The sequence below is a fragment of the Perissodus microlepis genome, chromosome 13, assembly GCF_051167445.1.
Source record: "Perissodus microlepis isolate ML-2025 ecotype Zambia chromosome 13, ASM5116744v1, whole genome shotgun sequence".
In the NCBI taxonomy this organism is placed as follows: domain Eukaryota; kingdom Metazoa; phylum Chordata; class Actinopteri; order Cichliformes; family Cichlidae; genus Perissodus; species Perissodus microlepis.
This window is the reverse complement of record NC_140473.1, coordinates 10,509,008-10,525,258: the sequence shown is the minus strand read 5'-3', so window position 1 is coordinate 10,525,258 and position 16,251 is coordinate 10,509,008. Positions and strand designations below refer to the sequence as shown.

Here is a 16,251-nt window from a genome sequence, read left to right as displayed (position 1 = left end):
CCCTGGCGGACTGACCCCCGGCTGCCAAGACTGGCAATAGGGACAAGGCCGCATACCATTTTACACTATTTACACCTTAAACACTTGTTTTTTAAAAGTACATCCTATAATCAATAACAATGTAAAGGCTAATCCTGTCTAATGGTTATGCCTCTGTAAGCAGTGGAAGTTCTGAGTGAGAATTATGCAAGGTTTGCATGCACATTGTTGTTGGCTCTATTGGCATACTCGCAAAAAAAAGTCTCAGCTTGTTTACAATCAGCATGCTGGCCATCTTAAACAGCAGCAATAAAAGCCCAGAGATCTTGCAGGAATGTAAAAAAAAGCTCCAGTAAAATATAATGCACGATTTAATGACCATCTGTTGGGTGCCTGTGCAGACCTTGCTACGACATGCTTTGTGAATGATCAAAGACAACGTCTGCATCGACAGCGATTCACCTCAGGAGGCACACCAGGGAATTAACAAGCCACCCAGCACAGATCCATTTTCCGTGCAGTTAGGCTCTTTTGATTCCTTAACTGGCCTGTCTCAGTATTACATGTAGAAAGAGAGAGCGATTGAAAAACTGAAATATATGCAACAATCTCTCCCCACAAACCGTTAAGCTCCTCGCTAATCAGCAACACACTTAAAAGTCTAAAATGCATTTGTTGAATATCCCCGCAGAACGATTCAAAATAAATGTGTATTATCAAGATTATTATTTTTCTCCCCCCTCTTTCAGATAGCCCCGCTATCAGCTGCTTATGTTTATAGCCTTCATGAGTTGCTCCAAGAGTCCATTTTGGTGTTGAGGGACGGATGCCAAATGACCAATCAGCACTTAAAAGAAGCGTACACACACAGAGAGGCATGCTGATGTCCTCAGACAGACATTCCAAAACACCCGGCTCTTATCTCATCAAGGCTCAGTAAATAAAACATTTAACAGCTGAGCCAGACTCAGGATTATAGAGTCAGTGTGTGTGTGTGTGCATATTTTTTACACATAAAGCACAAAGAAGCATCCGACGCATCCGAACGTAAGCCAGACACAAATTACAGGATATCAATATTCATGAGGTAATATGAAGTCATATACAGACCAAGAAATTCTCAGTGGATAACAAAACAGAACAAGTACTCCAGCGCTTCAGCTTATGCTTCAGTAAATTTACCATAAGGCATGACAAATCTCTGGTGGGATCCAAAGAAACAGCATAGCTGCAGAAACGCTGCAATCCTAGAATAAGAACATATATATATACATCAATAACCGTGTGAGACATGGCTTTATCACTGCTGCTTTGTTTGCCTTTCTTCATTTTCTGTCTCTTCCTCCGTCTTTCCTTAATTATTCTTCATTTTTCACCGCCTTCCTGTCTGTCAGTTAGACTGGGTGCAGTATTTAACATGCTGAGGGGACACATGTCCACCCCAAATGCCACAGAACAAATTCGCTACTTTGTTTGCGTTCACAGCTCATTTGGCCCGATCCATGTTTTGGCATTCTGTTATTGTCACGCTTGGTGAGGTTTTCTACGCTGTCCCACTAAGGGGGAGAAACACGTTCCAGGGGCTGTCAGCTGAGGCTCACATCTACCCTCTATCCTGCTGGATTTCCTTCAGGTTTACCCTGTTTATGTAGAACGCGGCCTGCGAAAAAACGACGACTCCGTGATAACTTTTGCTCCTTATTTTAAAGACGGCGGCAGGAAATTTTGAAGAGTGAATCTTCAATCTGAGTCGGGAAGAAACGTTCCAGGGAGGTGAGTGGTTGGAGAAGTGACATCAAAGTCAACTGTGTCGCTTCCCACCCACATCTTGACCTACAGCTGTGTCTGCTTTCATGCGCCTCCACCATCAAAACAGTCACACGCTCTCGTGTACACCGGGTCTCACTTTAATTTGAGTGACCAACCTCGCAAAGTGTCAGTGTCGTGCTGATCACTCAACCAGCCACGGAGGTCGAGGGGAGGGACGTGGTCTCGTTTGCAATTTCACAGGTGGAGTTGCGCGGTGGTGGGAATGTCCCAGCTGGTCTCAAAGGTCTAATCTCCCCCAGCTAGCAGCAGTCTCGCACTGTTTGATGAACTTGTTTATTTTCTCTGCACATTGGAGGCCCAGAACAAACCGATTGGCAAGCGGCGTGTTTATCAGAGAAAGCATTTCCGATGACACTGGACAGTCGCTGCTGCACCAAAGCCACAGCAAAAAAGCTTAATTAGAGCTTTCTGAAAATAATGTCTTGATACCACCCCCTATAAAGCCCATGCCCATTATTACTGCTAAGTATGCTCCTCCATCAATTATGGCATGTGCTAATGCGAGTCTCACAGTAGAGAGCCAACATGTTTCAGTGGGCTCAAATAGCTTTGCTGCACTCTCCCACTCAGAAATTAATCTTCTTCCCAGCAGACGTCTCTGCTCATGCCCGACACAGAAAAAAACAAATATACTGGTATTAATTGGTCTGTATACATTGAAAAATCAAGTCCTATCTAACATCTTCTCCTAGAATACATGTGATCGTTTAGTTCAATTTGTTACATTTGTCAATTTTAAACCCTACAAAAATGTTTATTAATTACCTGTTTAGCTAAATCCACTAATGGTTTATTCACTTTAATTGATAAAGTGATGTGTTTGATGGGATGACAGTTTGGCATCCTGCCGGCTTCTGAAATGAGGGAAAAAAAAAAAAAAATATATATATATATCCATATATATATATATATATATATATATGGATATATGTGGAGAGAAAATGAGAAGACATTACGCCGACTGTTTACCTCTCACTACCACCCACTACGTCTGACATCTGTTCTCCACCTCCACCACACCTTTTACTCTGCGTATCCACTGTCATTCTTCATACCGCCATCCTCCTCATCTTTCTCTCGCTTTTTCAGTGCTCCTTCATCACACTGCACTTTTACGCGAGCTTCTGTAGCTTTCCTCAGAGATCTGCCAGCACACACATACTGTGGCTCCAGAATGCAGGTGATAATGAAGTGTCTGGGAAAAGAGGATTAGGTGGAGTGGCGGGCATCATCCCCGTGGTATAAACGCTCATCTTTCCTTTAAAAAGGACACATGGAGCGTCTTTCACCTCAGTCTAACTGCCTGTCCTGGTGTCACTCTCAGCTAGCATACTGGGATGGCTGCTGCGGCCCTGCAGGAGAAAACTGCGAGTGGGTTAAAAAAACGGTGGGCCCTGCTCCTCGGGGAAGCTTGGTGTTTCATCCTCTGACACCCATCTGTTTATTCTGCACAGTCAGGCTAAGAGGACCATAACAGGCAGTGGGAAAGTGAAGATCTTCACCAGGGGAACAGGCTGATACAGAGGGAAGGATGGGAGGGTGAAAAAGAGAGAGACAGAGAGAAGGAGGGAGAGAGAAACTCCTCCTCTTCCCTGTGGTCTGAAAAAAAGATGACAGTTTTCCTCTGGAGCTTGCTCTGCCCTCCCTGGACTCAAACCTTTCTTGTAGGCAAGAGGCCTGTCAGACACAGCTAACTAGGCTGCCCCATGAGAGATGCAGAAAGCTTGACAGTTTGTTACTAGTTGGCATGAGGCTGTAGCGGGTCAATTTCTGCACAGATAGCGTAAAAAAACAGTGCCACTAATCAGCCACCAGCCAGGAATTTAGATATTCTCACCTAAATACTCCCGCTGCGATTTTTATCAGTGCAGTGTATGGATTTATATCTATATACCACCTTAATGTAACTGTACACTTTTATAGTCAGGAGCAGTCAGGCCTTTGGATGTTTATTTGTGGTGCAAAATGCAAACCTCGGCTACGTGCAGTTTGGACGTGTGCGTTTTGCTAAATCAGCCCATACGCCATTGGTCCAGCAGCTAACAACAGTTAACATAGCAGAATAGTACATGGCACATTAACATCACAGAATGCAGATCAGTAATTGTACCAGCTACCACACCTATTTGGTTCCCTCCCATCAGTATTGTGTGGTCTCATGTTAATAACAGCAACTGGAAGCTGAAGGAGAATTATACCACAGACCACTTCAGGGCCACACCAGTAGCATGCTGACTTTATTAAATAATCTGTGTAGTATGTGCTAAATTAAGCATTTATTTAAAACAGATCATTCTGCTCACTGTGGCTGGCTCAAGGAGTGAGGTTATTCGAGAGTTAGCTAATGGCTCTGCTTAAAGGCAGAGTAAAAATACAATATAAAGAGTATAAAGGGCACAGGAAATAAACTGAACCACCATGTTAAGAACATTAATTGTTAAACTTTAAAAGAAAGTCATCACAAATTCATTTTTTACCTTTTTTAATATTATAGTGAGCCTCAGTGTTTGGCTGATTTTTTTTAATACCTGAACGTATATTTCAGACTATCTATTTCCCTTTTGTCCCTTCTGTGTTATTGGAACAAAATATTTCTCAGGATGCAATCCTGGGTAAATGTTTTCACAAATGACAGGGTTTCATATGATTGGTATATTGGCATGTCAGCCAGTGCTGAATCACTTGTGAGCGTGTGTCTAAGCTCTTGATGTCCTTGTAATAGCCTTGCCATGATTGGCGGGACTATGGGATGGGGTAGTGCCCTGCTAAGAACTGTTCCCGTCTGTCAGATCTCATCACTCCACAGTGCGTTGCTGGGGGCAGCAGGACCAAAACTGACCACTGAGTCAACTGACAAGACAACTCAGCATCCAGTTATGCCAGAATAAGGATCACACACACACGCACACACGCACACAAGCACACTGGCGTTTAAATTCAGGCAGGCACACAGACATACCATCATCATTGCACAGTACCACTTAGACTCACAGCCACTGTCATGACAGTGCACAGTTAATAGCAGGCATATATATGTAATACACACAGACACATGTATGCAAAAACAGACAGCACCTTTAATTTTGTGCAGGATCCACCCCCAAAACGGCCACTATAAAGCCCGTGCAGGATACAAATGTGCTCTGACACTGTGGTTGGCAATGCACTGAGTTGTCTAAAATCTGAACAAGTGACCCAGAAATGCTGGTGAACAAAAGGGACGTTTGGGGTACGTGGGGAGGTCATGTGTGATGCAGTGTGGAAGAGAACTAAATTGACACTTTCTTGCCTGCTCCTTGAGCCCTGTGGAGATATTGTCACGTTATGTTCAATGAGGGGCGACAGAATAAGGTGGACGATTCTTAAACGAGGTTGAATATCCATTGTTGTACAAAAGCAAGCGAATTACCGAGAAGCTGAAATCTACATGTTGTGGGAGTGCAAAATATCTCTCCTTTCAGAGACAGCAAGAGAGAGCACAAAACGCAGAGAGAGACGCTGCAAGGGTGAAACATGAAGTAAAACAAGCAGTTCCAATATGTTTAGAACAGCAACCCTGAGGGAAGAAGAGGCCTTGACTGTAATATCACATATATTTATTTGCAACAAAATGATTCAGAGGTAGGAACATTCAAATGTGTGCAATAGCAAAGAAAGGTGGACGCCAAAAGGTATGTACCACAACTGTTCAAAAAAGCGAGGACTGCTTATATGCATTTTATGCACTTTGTACTTTGCCACGATTGTAAGTCAAAGTGTAACAGCACTCTGTGACTGGCAGAGCTAGCATTTAAAACCGATAAGGCTCCGGGGTTTCTCAGTCTTCTCGCTCAATAGGCGATGGACGAGATTCTAGAGAAGTAAAGCTCTCCACCTCAAATGACTCTTTAGTGGCAAAAGGCCACGTAAGACTCTGGATCAGCCTGAAAATGACATAGAAAATAGGTGATCACGTTTTAGAGAATCTCTGGTGTAAGTCTCCATCATAGACACCTAATTTTCTCTCTGCTTTACTCTCAAAGGCCAACAAAGTCAAACTTGTAGTAACCTTGTGCTCTCAAAAAGCACATTCAAATTACAGTGTTGAAAGATCATTTTTACACCCCGATGGCAGATGTGAGAGCGGTTTCAAGAAAACATGCATGGGAAACATGCTTCTTTACGGCTCCATAAAGCTCACTATACCACAGCCACCAGCAAAAGCTCTACAAAGTTTGATATGCTTCTGCTATGTGTGCTGTTTAAAGTTAGACCCCTTCCCTCACCTGCACTGCAGTGCCAGAGATCAAGCGATGCCATCAACGAGCTAATGACATGACTGCCGCAGGCAACAGCAGGCAGCTTGATTTATACATGGGGACAGAGATGAATGATTCATAGGCTGAGCGAGGGATACCGGGACACGTGGAAACTATATGCCCCTCTCGCCCGCTCTTATTCGTGGATACTGACCTCACCATAAACTCTCTGGAACACTCCCTTATGCCTCATAAGCTTAGCATTACACAACTAACCAGTCCTGTTAACGCTGCTCGTAACAGCTGCATGACTGTTTTCTCTCTTCCTCTTTTTGTCTCTACATCTTTTATAACTGTTCCTCAGAGTGTCCCTCTTTACCCCCCTCGGATTCATTCGCTCGCCGGCCATTTCTTCTTCCCCTCCCATTATAATGCAGTGCTAATCCTAAATATGGAACCCACTGTTGTAGGATAAAATAAATGGCCCAATCACTCTGCATCAATTAGTCCATCCATCATTGCTGATTGGAGGATGAGGAGCAAGAGAGGGGGTTGTTCATCGTGGCTGTTCTCTGCGGTGGCACGGGAAGACAGAAATGGCACGCGAAAGCTTTCACACGGCAATGTTATCTTCACCACTATTTGGGTATCGCAAACTGCAGTCCAGCAGATAACCTTGTCCTGTTACTTTCACTGGAATGCCCTCTAAACCACATCACCTCCGTCATAAATGATCTGGCGGCATGAGGACGCTTCTCACGCAATAATTACTCAATATGATGACTGACGCGCTGAGACGCTTTAGGTGAAGATGCAGTTGTAAACAACACAAATAATTCATCGTCTTGCTGCAAGACACTAAAAGCACTTTTGATTTAAAAAAAAAAGGAAACGGATCTAGATTCCAGTAAGACGAGGAGATTGTTCTGGCTTTATAGCATATAACCCCTGCATTACACTGTGCTACACATTTAATAAAGGCAAGGAAACACTTCAATGGTAGCACACAGTGCAGCTTTAATGCATACACTCACTTAAAAGTTCACTACACTTGAGATTTGTAGAGTTAAGTTGCTTTATAATTTCACTAAGTAAGTGCAATTTACAAAATGACTTGCTTATGCAAGAATGGGGCCAATTCAAATATATTTTTTAATTCAATTATTCAAATCAGCCTGAGAGGGCACTCCCATACTTGCATGGCACATGTCCTGACCCAAGCCTACTGAGCTGCTGTCACTGAATTACACGGATAAAGAGAGAGAATTGCTGAGTGCTACAGTATACAGTTACAGTACATCACTGCTGTTTTGAACACGCTTAAAAAAGAACATGGAATATTGCAGCACGAATACAGGGCAGGCCTAGATCAGAGTGTAACTAACTCTTCTCTAAATATGAGGAGATAAGTAAATCCCAAGGGTGCCCCACTGACTGAGGAATCTTTGCATTCAATTTATCATTTTACATTATTTAGGTTACTCCATGGGGAAATACGCTATCTCTCTCATAAGTTATGCTAATGGCTGTTACTACCATCTGTGAACTGAGGACCATCAGTCAAGCATAGTGTGTAATCTTTGAGTTATGAGAATAATACGTCATCTCTGAGCGATTAGTCTGGGGGCTTCCAGGGAGCTGTGTGAGGGACAGAAAGTCATCTCGCCCAAACCGTCACCCAACACCACCCTATATCTCGACCTATACCCCTCCCCCTGCAACCGCACAGCGCCCTGCATGGTCCCCTCCAATCGACTCAATAAACAAGCCCCGGGTAAGAGCCAGACAGAGGATAATGGTTCACCTGGAGGTGACAGGAAAAGAAAACAGAGCTCTTTGCATAAAGAATGGAGATAAAGATAAGCACAGTGGAGCACTTAGGAATCTCAGCAAAGGATTATTCAAACGTCTTAAAACTGAACACGTGTTTTGTCTTTTTTAACCGTGGTGTTGCGATAATGGCCAGCCTTGCATTTACAGCATAGTGCTGGTGCATCCGTATTGATGATGATGCTCTGCGCTTCTGATCGGATAATTTCACCATGAGCAATCTTTTCTCATATTTCACTTAAAGGCCAGAGCTCAGAACATTTTGTTTTTCATCTGTTAACTGTGTTTGTAAAGCGCGGTCGTCATGCAGGCGTTTTCACATCATTTCACATCTGAGGAGAGGCAGAAGCGATTGCTTTGTCATATCTTCGGGAGCCTACATCCCATGACATGTTTAGTTGCAGAAGAGGACAAAGGACGTAAGCACCACGACAGCAAACATAATTATTCTCATCTATTATAATGTGTTAATACCTGCCATGACTCATGCCAGCGTTTAGGATAGGAAGAGTGCTAAAGGCCCGCGGCTCTTACGTAATGAGTAACGCAGGCATCGTCGATAACCACGTCGACATTGATATATATTTGTTTTAGGGCTCACTTAAAATGCAGACTTTTTTGATGTTATTAGCCCTGTTTTAAAGAATCTAGGCGTTTGTGTCATTCTGGACAGGTTGGGAGAGTGACCACAGCCTTGGCTGAATTAGCCCAAGCCAAGACACACACAACAAGCCATGCCAGTGACCCACTGCTTGACTGGAGCACAGAAAGGAGGTCCAACCTGAGAAGAACGATTTGTTTGGGTGGTCTAGTTAAAGCCTAGTGCTAAAAGGGCAATGGTTCTGGTTAGAATGCTAATGAGCAAATTCCCCTCCTGGATGGAGACATCAAAGGCAAGTGAAGCTCCCCCTCTCCGGCTACACAGGGCTTCATGGTATCATTGCATAGCCCTGTTTGCACTTGAATGCTTGTGTTTGTGTGTGTGGATAAAAAAAAAGACAAAGGGACGGGGAAGGCAGAATAGGCAATGTGATGTTTACATTAGGTCTATTCTTTTGGGACTGTGCCAGCATCTAGCCATGCTGTGACACACATCACAAGAGCAACCTGGTACCATTCATAATTACCCTCTATTCACAGAGGCCCTATTTGGGATGCTATTATCAGAGATCATTGTTATTTCCCTCTATGTATGTTTGAAATCCCAGTGAGACCAACATGTCTAAAGCAGATAACAGTGCTATTGTGGTTAACCCCATTGCGTACATAATACTGAAGATGCATAACCCAGAGAAAATTCCCATCAGTGATTTCTAAGGATTTAATAGAGCATCAGGGCATAAGAATCTTTTCTTATGAATCGTTTCTCTGTATTGCAAGAAATATAATGCAGCGTTCCTGTGCACTGAAAAAGGCTCAGAAAGAGCTTTGTTGTCATTTATTTCCATCTTTTCACATTACTCTGACTGCGACAAAACAATCACCAGCAAAACTCTGTTTCTGTTTTGCTGTGACCACATGCCACACTTGAATAACTGATGCATTCTAGAGAAGTAAAACCTTTTTCTGTGAAAAGACGTCTAAACGTATGGGGGAATAACAGAGACCATGCAAAGCCAGGGGTGCTCAAAGTACACCTAGGTGGTAAACTAACTTAAATAAAGTAAAGCCTATGTCCAGTTTTCCTGAGCTGTTCAGAGTCCTACTTCCCGAACTGTTAAGAGTTACACATGGCTCAGGTGTGTGAGGCCAGCATGATGGATCATCCTGTTGTGAAGCTACCCCTCTGCAGAGCCCCGAGAAGACAGCTGGGAGATAAGGAGGACCCTATATGAGAGCACATCTCCTCTCCACATCGATCCTCGCCGCCACCAGGCAGGAGGTCTTCACATGCCAAACCGCAGATAGAGGTGGAGAGGGAGGGCAGGGTGACAACAGAGAGAACAGTTTTGCAGGTTTAGCAGACACCTTCGAGTGATAAAGACACTGGAAGATAAAACCCCTCTTGGCCTCATGCAGATAAAAGACAAACGGTGTAGTGCTTTGTTTTAGGGGGAAAATAACAATTTCAGCTCCCTGGTAGATAATAGTAATCTCTCTCTGGTTATAGTCATCGTTGTTTACCACGGCCAAAAAAAAAGAAGAAGAGAAAGACTACCCGCTGTGGCGACCCTTGTGAATAAGGCAGCAGTGGAAATTGGCTTCTTCCTTTACTCTTCTTAAAAATACACATAAAGGACGTATGACATACATGTTGTTCACCTTATGGTCATTATTAGCACATTAAAAGTGACTCTTTGCATTTTTGAGTTAACCGACCTCGTATCCTGTGCCAGTAACTTAGGAATAGCATCGCTGGAAGTCAATTAGGAATGAAAAGAGGCTTTGCTCTCAAAAAAATGGCACTTGCTACAATTAGAAATTCCTCTGGAGTTAATAAGCGCAGCTGCAGGTTACAATCAGCTAAAATGTTTTCTTGCAAAGTACATTAACTGACACATAAGATCTCACGTTCTCATGTTGACAGCCTTCAATTCGCCTCCGTTTTTCGCTGCTGCTGTTATGAAACAGAGCAATCTGTAATATCCTCAGAGCTATTATTAGTTGAAATAGAAACTGGATCAATCACCAAGGCCAGGATTTAAAGAACTGTAAAAAGGTAATCTGGCACAAAATAACAATAATGAAAATGTAATAGCAAAGAGAATTGCTTCTTGTGTTTCTTTGGACACGGCAAATCGATAGCGCGAGTCGCAGTGGAGACAGACACCATTCAGGCGGACAGTATACCTGCTTTACAGGGTCTGGCTTGGTTATGGAGAAGCATGTTTGTGACCTTCTGATCTCAATCACAGAAATTCCTAAGATGGCTGTGCGCTGAGGGCCTCTTCATGCTGCTGATGGATTGAGATTCTACACGGCAAGTTTGCAGTCTTAAAAATGTATCAGACGAGATAAGGGCCACTCCAAGCTGCATGATTAAATGCGAATAAGATTTCAACAGCTCAATGTACACTCTAATGGACACCATGTGCACAGAGCATATAACCGTTGAGTGGCTTTGATCTTCCTTTTTGCCCGTCCTTTGCTTCTGATGAGTCATCTTTGCCAGGTGGTAAACCCTAATGACTGAATAAATGCAGAAGCATCGTAATCACAAGGTGCAGCATGTGCCTTTCTTTTTGGTACACAAAATTATAAAACCTATATAGTTTTGCCCAGAAAGAAAGCAGATGAACCAATCATCCACAATACTGCATTTTTCTCACTAAAGAAAACACAGCAATAGGAATGAAATGATACAGGCTATAAACACCTACACATTGGGAAAAATGGCAATATACGATACAGTGAAGATGCTGTTTGATGGTTGCATTAAAATGTGGCGTAAGAAATAAAATGTTTGCTGTGATAGAGACCTTCATAAAACACAACATAGGGAAGATTTTATCTATAATACGTATTTTGATTAGTTATATCAGACAGATAGTTCTGCTAAGGCAGACTGTCATAGTCAGGATCTGACTATACAACTGAAGGCTGTTAATGTAGCTGGATAAACATATAAGTCTGAAGCAGTGACCTTATTTCATTGTCATACCATCCCTACATATGAAAAATTTCCCTGGGGACTAAAAATTAACAGTGTAACTTGGTGCATTTTACCCAAAACCTCATCTCACTGCAGTAAAGAACGATTATTTCAATCATGTCACTGCATAAGTCAAATTTTACAAAGGAAGAACCGTGTGATTGGGCGGTAGCATTCTACTCCCTAACCATTGTTCCCACACTACAATCGGCTGCCTCAGATTTCCAGCATTGCCTTGATGATAATGTCCTTCGGCAGGCTGCTAAAGTAATGACCATCTCTCAGTGTGGCACAGCGCAAGGTTGCTCTGTACCACGCTCTAATATTTTGGCCTTACATTCAGCCGCATTTAACACAGACACTTGAAGTAGACACTGAAATCTGCCATGAACTCAATGAAACAGATGGGCTGAATGCCTGATCTGATAAGTGCAACTTTAATTGCTTTACCATAGGAGCAATCAATGGGACGCGATAATGAAAAACAAAAGCGTTCACTCACCTCCGCCTCCTCCCAGAAGACTGGAGTTTGCTGAAAAGAGAGGGAAAAAAGTGCATTTAGTAAAAAATAAATGTAAAAAACATACATAAATATGGATAATTCAACAGCATAGGAGATCACAGCGTGACGAGCCTGAAACTGGCTCCAATAATAACAGTTATTTTACAGATTTTTGTATGGCTTTGAAAGGAAAAGCCTATAATGACACATTTCAATAGCTCCGTCTAGCAAATATAACATGAATGTCAGCCAACAGTTTGTTTATCAAATCTCCAGTTGACAAAAATGATCAATGTGTGAGGCAGTTTTTTTTTTCTTTAAATATCAAATTAGCAACTTGGCAACAAATGTGTGATTCAGTCAGCAGCTACTCAATATACACTCCTTGGCGGATTTTCTTTGGCAAAATCACAGCGGTTGTGCTCAATAAGACATGCGATTCATTAAAAGCAATTAAGAGTAGTGTGCAGTCTGAGACAGTTGTATACTATTGTGCAACAGTGAAATCCAGATATTGTCATGGCTTTGCAGGGTCTGTTCATCTCTCTGGGGAACAGGTCACACAAATTGATGGAGACACGGTAAGAAATGATGGTACTACTGGAAGATATATTTGCAAGCAATAAACTGTTTCTACTATGTGTGTCCACTGTAATCAACACTAACAGTATGCTGTAGGTAACTGTGCAGTATATGAAATATAACCTTGGCATAGAGTTTCACACTATTGCAAAAATAATAAACAAACATAAATTTCTATCACTAGGATAAGGTATCAGTTTTAATAGTGATGCAACAATCAACCGGACAATAACCAGGTTGAGCTCATTTCCAGCATTCTTTGACCGGACCAGTGACCGACCTGCCATAAGTTGAAATACGAGTCCATCCCTTTCATGCATGTGAAAAAAACATGCAGCAGCACAGGCAAATAGTCACGTACACTCACAGCTATGTGCTAACATGTCATCAGCGTGGAAGCCTTTCACTGCAATTGAAGTTCCCCAAAGTAAACCACAGGGGAACCAACAACATAACAACAACCCTAATCAAACACACTAAGGTAGTTGAACATGGACATTTTAAAGAAGCTGACGAATGGAAAGTGGTTAAAGTCGAAGATAACCAATCATCAGGTCAGAGCCGGCCACGAGCTAGCAGCCTCTGTATGAGCAAAGGATTAAAGCAGTTACAAGGGAAATTATGGAGCATGTATGTAAGTAACTGACATTTGTTTTGTTACACAAATCTGTTGTACCTACTTTAATTTGACATGATTAAATATGTCAGGTTAAGTTGTGTGTACAGCAACTCATTTACATGTAATTATTTTTATCTACTTGCAATTGCAGAGCACCTATTTTCAGTTGTTTAAATTAAAAAAAAGAAAAGAAATTAAATAACATAAATGTATTAAAAAAAGATTCTGTAATTTATTGCAGTTTAATATGACAATAACTTAGACATAGACTTCATTTAATTCCACATTGGTTAAATTCACTACAATGTAGTAGGAGCAATAATGATACACGTGTATTTTTTAGACAGTATTTATCCTGCGTGGGTATTAAACAGTCTGACTGCTGACAGGGTGAAGGACCAAGAAAAAAACTGTATTGATGGAAAAGTGATTTTTGTTTGTTTCTGTCAGTTATAGCTCCTAAATCTGAATGAGAATCAGCCAATAAAACTGCAGCTGGTGGATCACTAAGCTTTAGCTTCAGTTTTTCCACGAATGCATTGCTAAAAGAAAACCTAATATGTTCATTTCCAACTTTACATTTTTATTTCTGGACTTTGTAGCTTTTCATGATTAACAAATTTGAAATAATTAAAAAATAATCCCCTTGTTTTTCACTGTGCACTTCAGTCCCTCAGTGGGTGAGTGGGGCTGTCCTCTCACCTTCTCTCCCTGACGTTATGTAGACTAGAAAAGAAAAACTGACAAAGAGCAGCCTGCTGGTGTGAATTCTGGCTGGATGAGAATATTGGCAGCAGCGATCGTATTGTTATGCCGTTCTTGGTCACATAAATACTGGACACTACCATCACATATCCACAGCAAGTTTAAACACCAAATAACTGACATGATCGTCACAATATGCACTTGCCAAAAAAGAAAATGTGTTATGTACCATAAAAGTGTACAGTAGCTTGCTGTCAACACTCCCTGTATCAGGTTTGCTGCATTTCTAAAGCAATTTGTTCCAGCACATTAGCTGAGAGGAAGGCTTTAGCACGAGGCTTCTGACATACTGTAGATACGTAGAAGACCCCTGAGGTAAAGCGTAGCTCACTGATGTCTGTTGTTCGCTTTCAGACCATTTAGTTCATCACCACTCATACGATGACCTGTGCTGTTCACGAATGGCCGAGTCCCCTCCATTTACTGTAGTTTACTGGTAGTTAACTGTCACTGTGATATACCAGCTGAGAGAGTATCATTAAAATGAACCTGTTTTCATTCTTGCCCCGTAAGATACATTCCTTATACACGCGAGAAGGAAGATTAGAGGGGATTTAAAGTACATCTGTTAATTTGAAAGTTTCTGGAAGAAGGTAGACTATGTGTTTGAAGCGGAGTTCATACAGCGGATATTGGAGGAACCGTGCACCGTGCCATGCCTTTAATGATCCTCAGATCCAGCTATGCATCGGGTATCATTAGCAGTCAATGCTTCCCTATTAAAGCTTATTATTTCTCAGAAACGTTCTGTGCTGAAGTAATAGATAATGAACGTGTGCTGTCAGGGAGAGTAATCCAATCACAGCAAAGTCCTGTGGCTTTTATGATTTTTTTTTTTTTGTTGTTGGTCTGATTACATGTATAAGTGATTTCTGGAGTTCACTCAGTTTCTGGATGTTTCTGTGGAAGCATTACTGTTTTGTTCTCACTTGGGCACCCAACATGAGTGGGCATAACTTCTGTTGTTAAAAAAAAACACAACCTCTCCCACTGCAGAATGTGTTTCATCAAAGGCCCTTTGTTGTGTGTATGTGTGTGCACATACAATATGAGCACCAACATACACAAACAAAAAAACAGGGATGTACTGACAATGCACTGTCATGTTTACAATAGCACCTCTCCAGGTTTTTCTGTGATGAAAAAGACACTCGTGCTCTCCCAGCCTTTGTTTAGCTCAGGAATCTGACAGCCATCAACGGAAAGCACGCAACTCGAATGTGCGTCGTTTCTACAACAGCCTTTCATAACCAGGTTGGGACATTTTTCTGTTCATGTTTGAAGATCACAGAAGAAGCTCAGAAGCAAAAAAAACACTAAACTAAAGGAATTTTCATCAGTGTATATCTTTCTGCATGATATAAATGTTCAAAGTTTGAAGTTATTCGTGTATAAAAGCACAATGTAAGTGGTAGTTTCAGTGCCAGCTTAAAGCAAGCTAATACTATGCTAGTTTTCAGCAAAGTCTATCATCATTGTCTAGTCTCCTGGGGAGTCTTCCTATTCCTGAGCTATTAAAACACTGGGGTTTAATTACCTGACATTATGGAAATGCATGCCTGAGGGGGGCGCTTCATTTACTCCACACCTAATCAGAGATTGGAGATGTGGTTGCTAATCAGTCTGACACAACTCTCCTGCATGTGTATGTGTGTGTGAGGCAGAGCAGTGGTAGTAGTGAACAGGGTAGGCCAGGGGTTGAGATGTGAGATACTTTTTTAATGTGTTTATGGGAATAGCCCACTGGGAGATGAGGCGTGTTCTCATCTTTGCAGTCAGTTCGATGAATGTGTGCTTGCGGGGAAAGGTAAAAATGTTGCTATGTGCTTTTATGAGCCCCCCAATCCACCCACCCCCATCACCGTTTCCTGTTTTCTCTCATTGAATAATTACAATGTCTTTCTCTATACAAAATACTGTATCTGTAACACGCAGATTCAACAAGCTCAGCCCACATGCATATCAACAGAAACACGTAAAAGTGAAAATGAACGGGGACTTGGTTTAATAACAGGTCTTCGACATAAGACAAATAAGAAGCAGCTGGCAGAGAAGCCAGCGCTCCTAGCAACAAAGGCTATGAGCTGGTGCTTTATTCAGTATGACTTGCCTAAGAAGTGCGTCAATTATTCTGAGTGAAAATCAAAACAGAAATCCATATTTGGCCACATCCATCCCATAATGCATATTTTACAGTGTGCATATTAATTATAAACTAGACCTCCTTGCAGTTTTCCCTGCTCTCGGCTCAGTCTGGCAATCTTTTGGACCAACACATATCAATTCATATTATCTGTTTTGTTTGTTTTCTACC

The 16,251-nt window shown here is 41.9% G+C and overlaps 1 protein-coding gene across 1 annotated transcript in view; it reads right to left on the bottom strand.

Annotated features, from left to right (window-relative positions):
- macrod2 (mono-ADP ribosylhydrolase 2) overlaps nucleotides 1-16,251 on the bottom strand; it is a 409,617-nt gene that overhangs the window by 274,906 nt on the left and 118,460 nt on the right. The window contains exon 4 of the mRNA XM_084948980.1: nucleotides 11,972-12,001. Coding sequence (XP_084805106.1) covers nucleotides 11,972-12,001 — 30 coding nt within the window. The remainder of the gene's footprint in view (nucleotides 1-11,971; nucleotides 12,002-16,251) is intronic.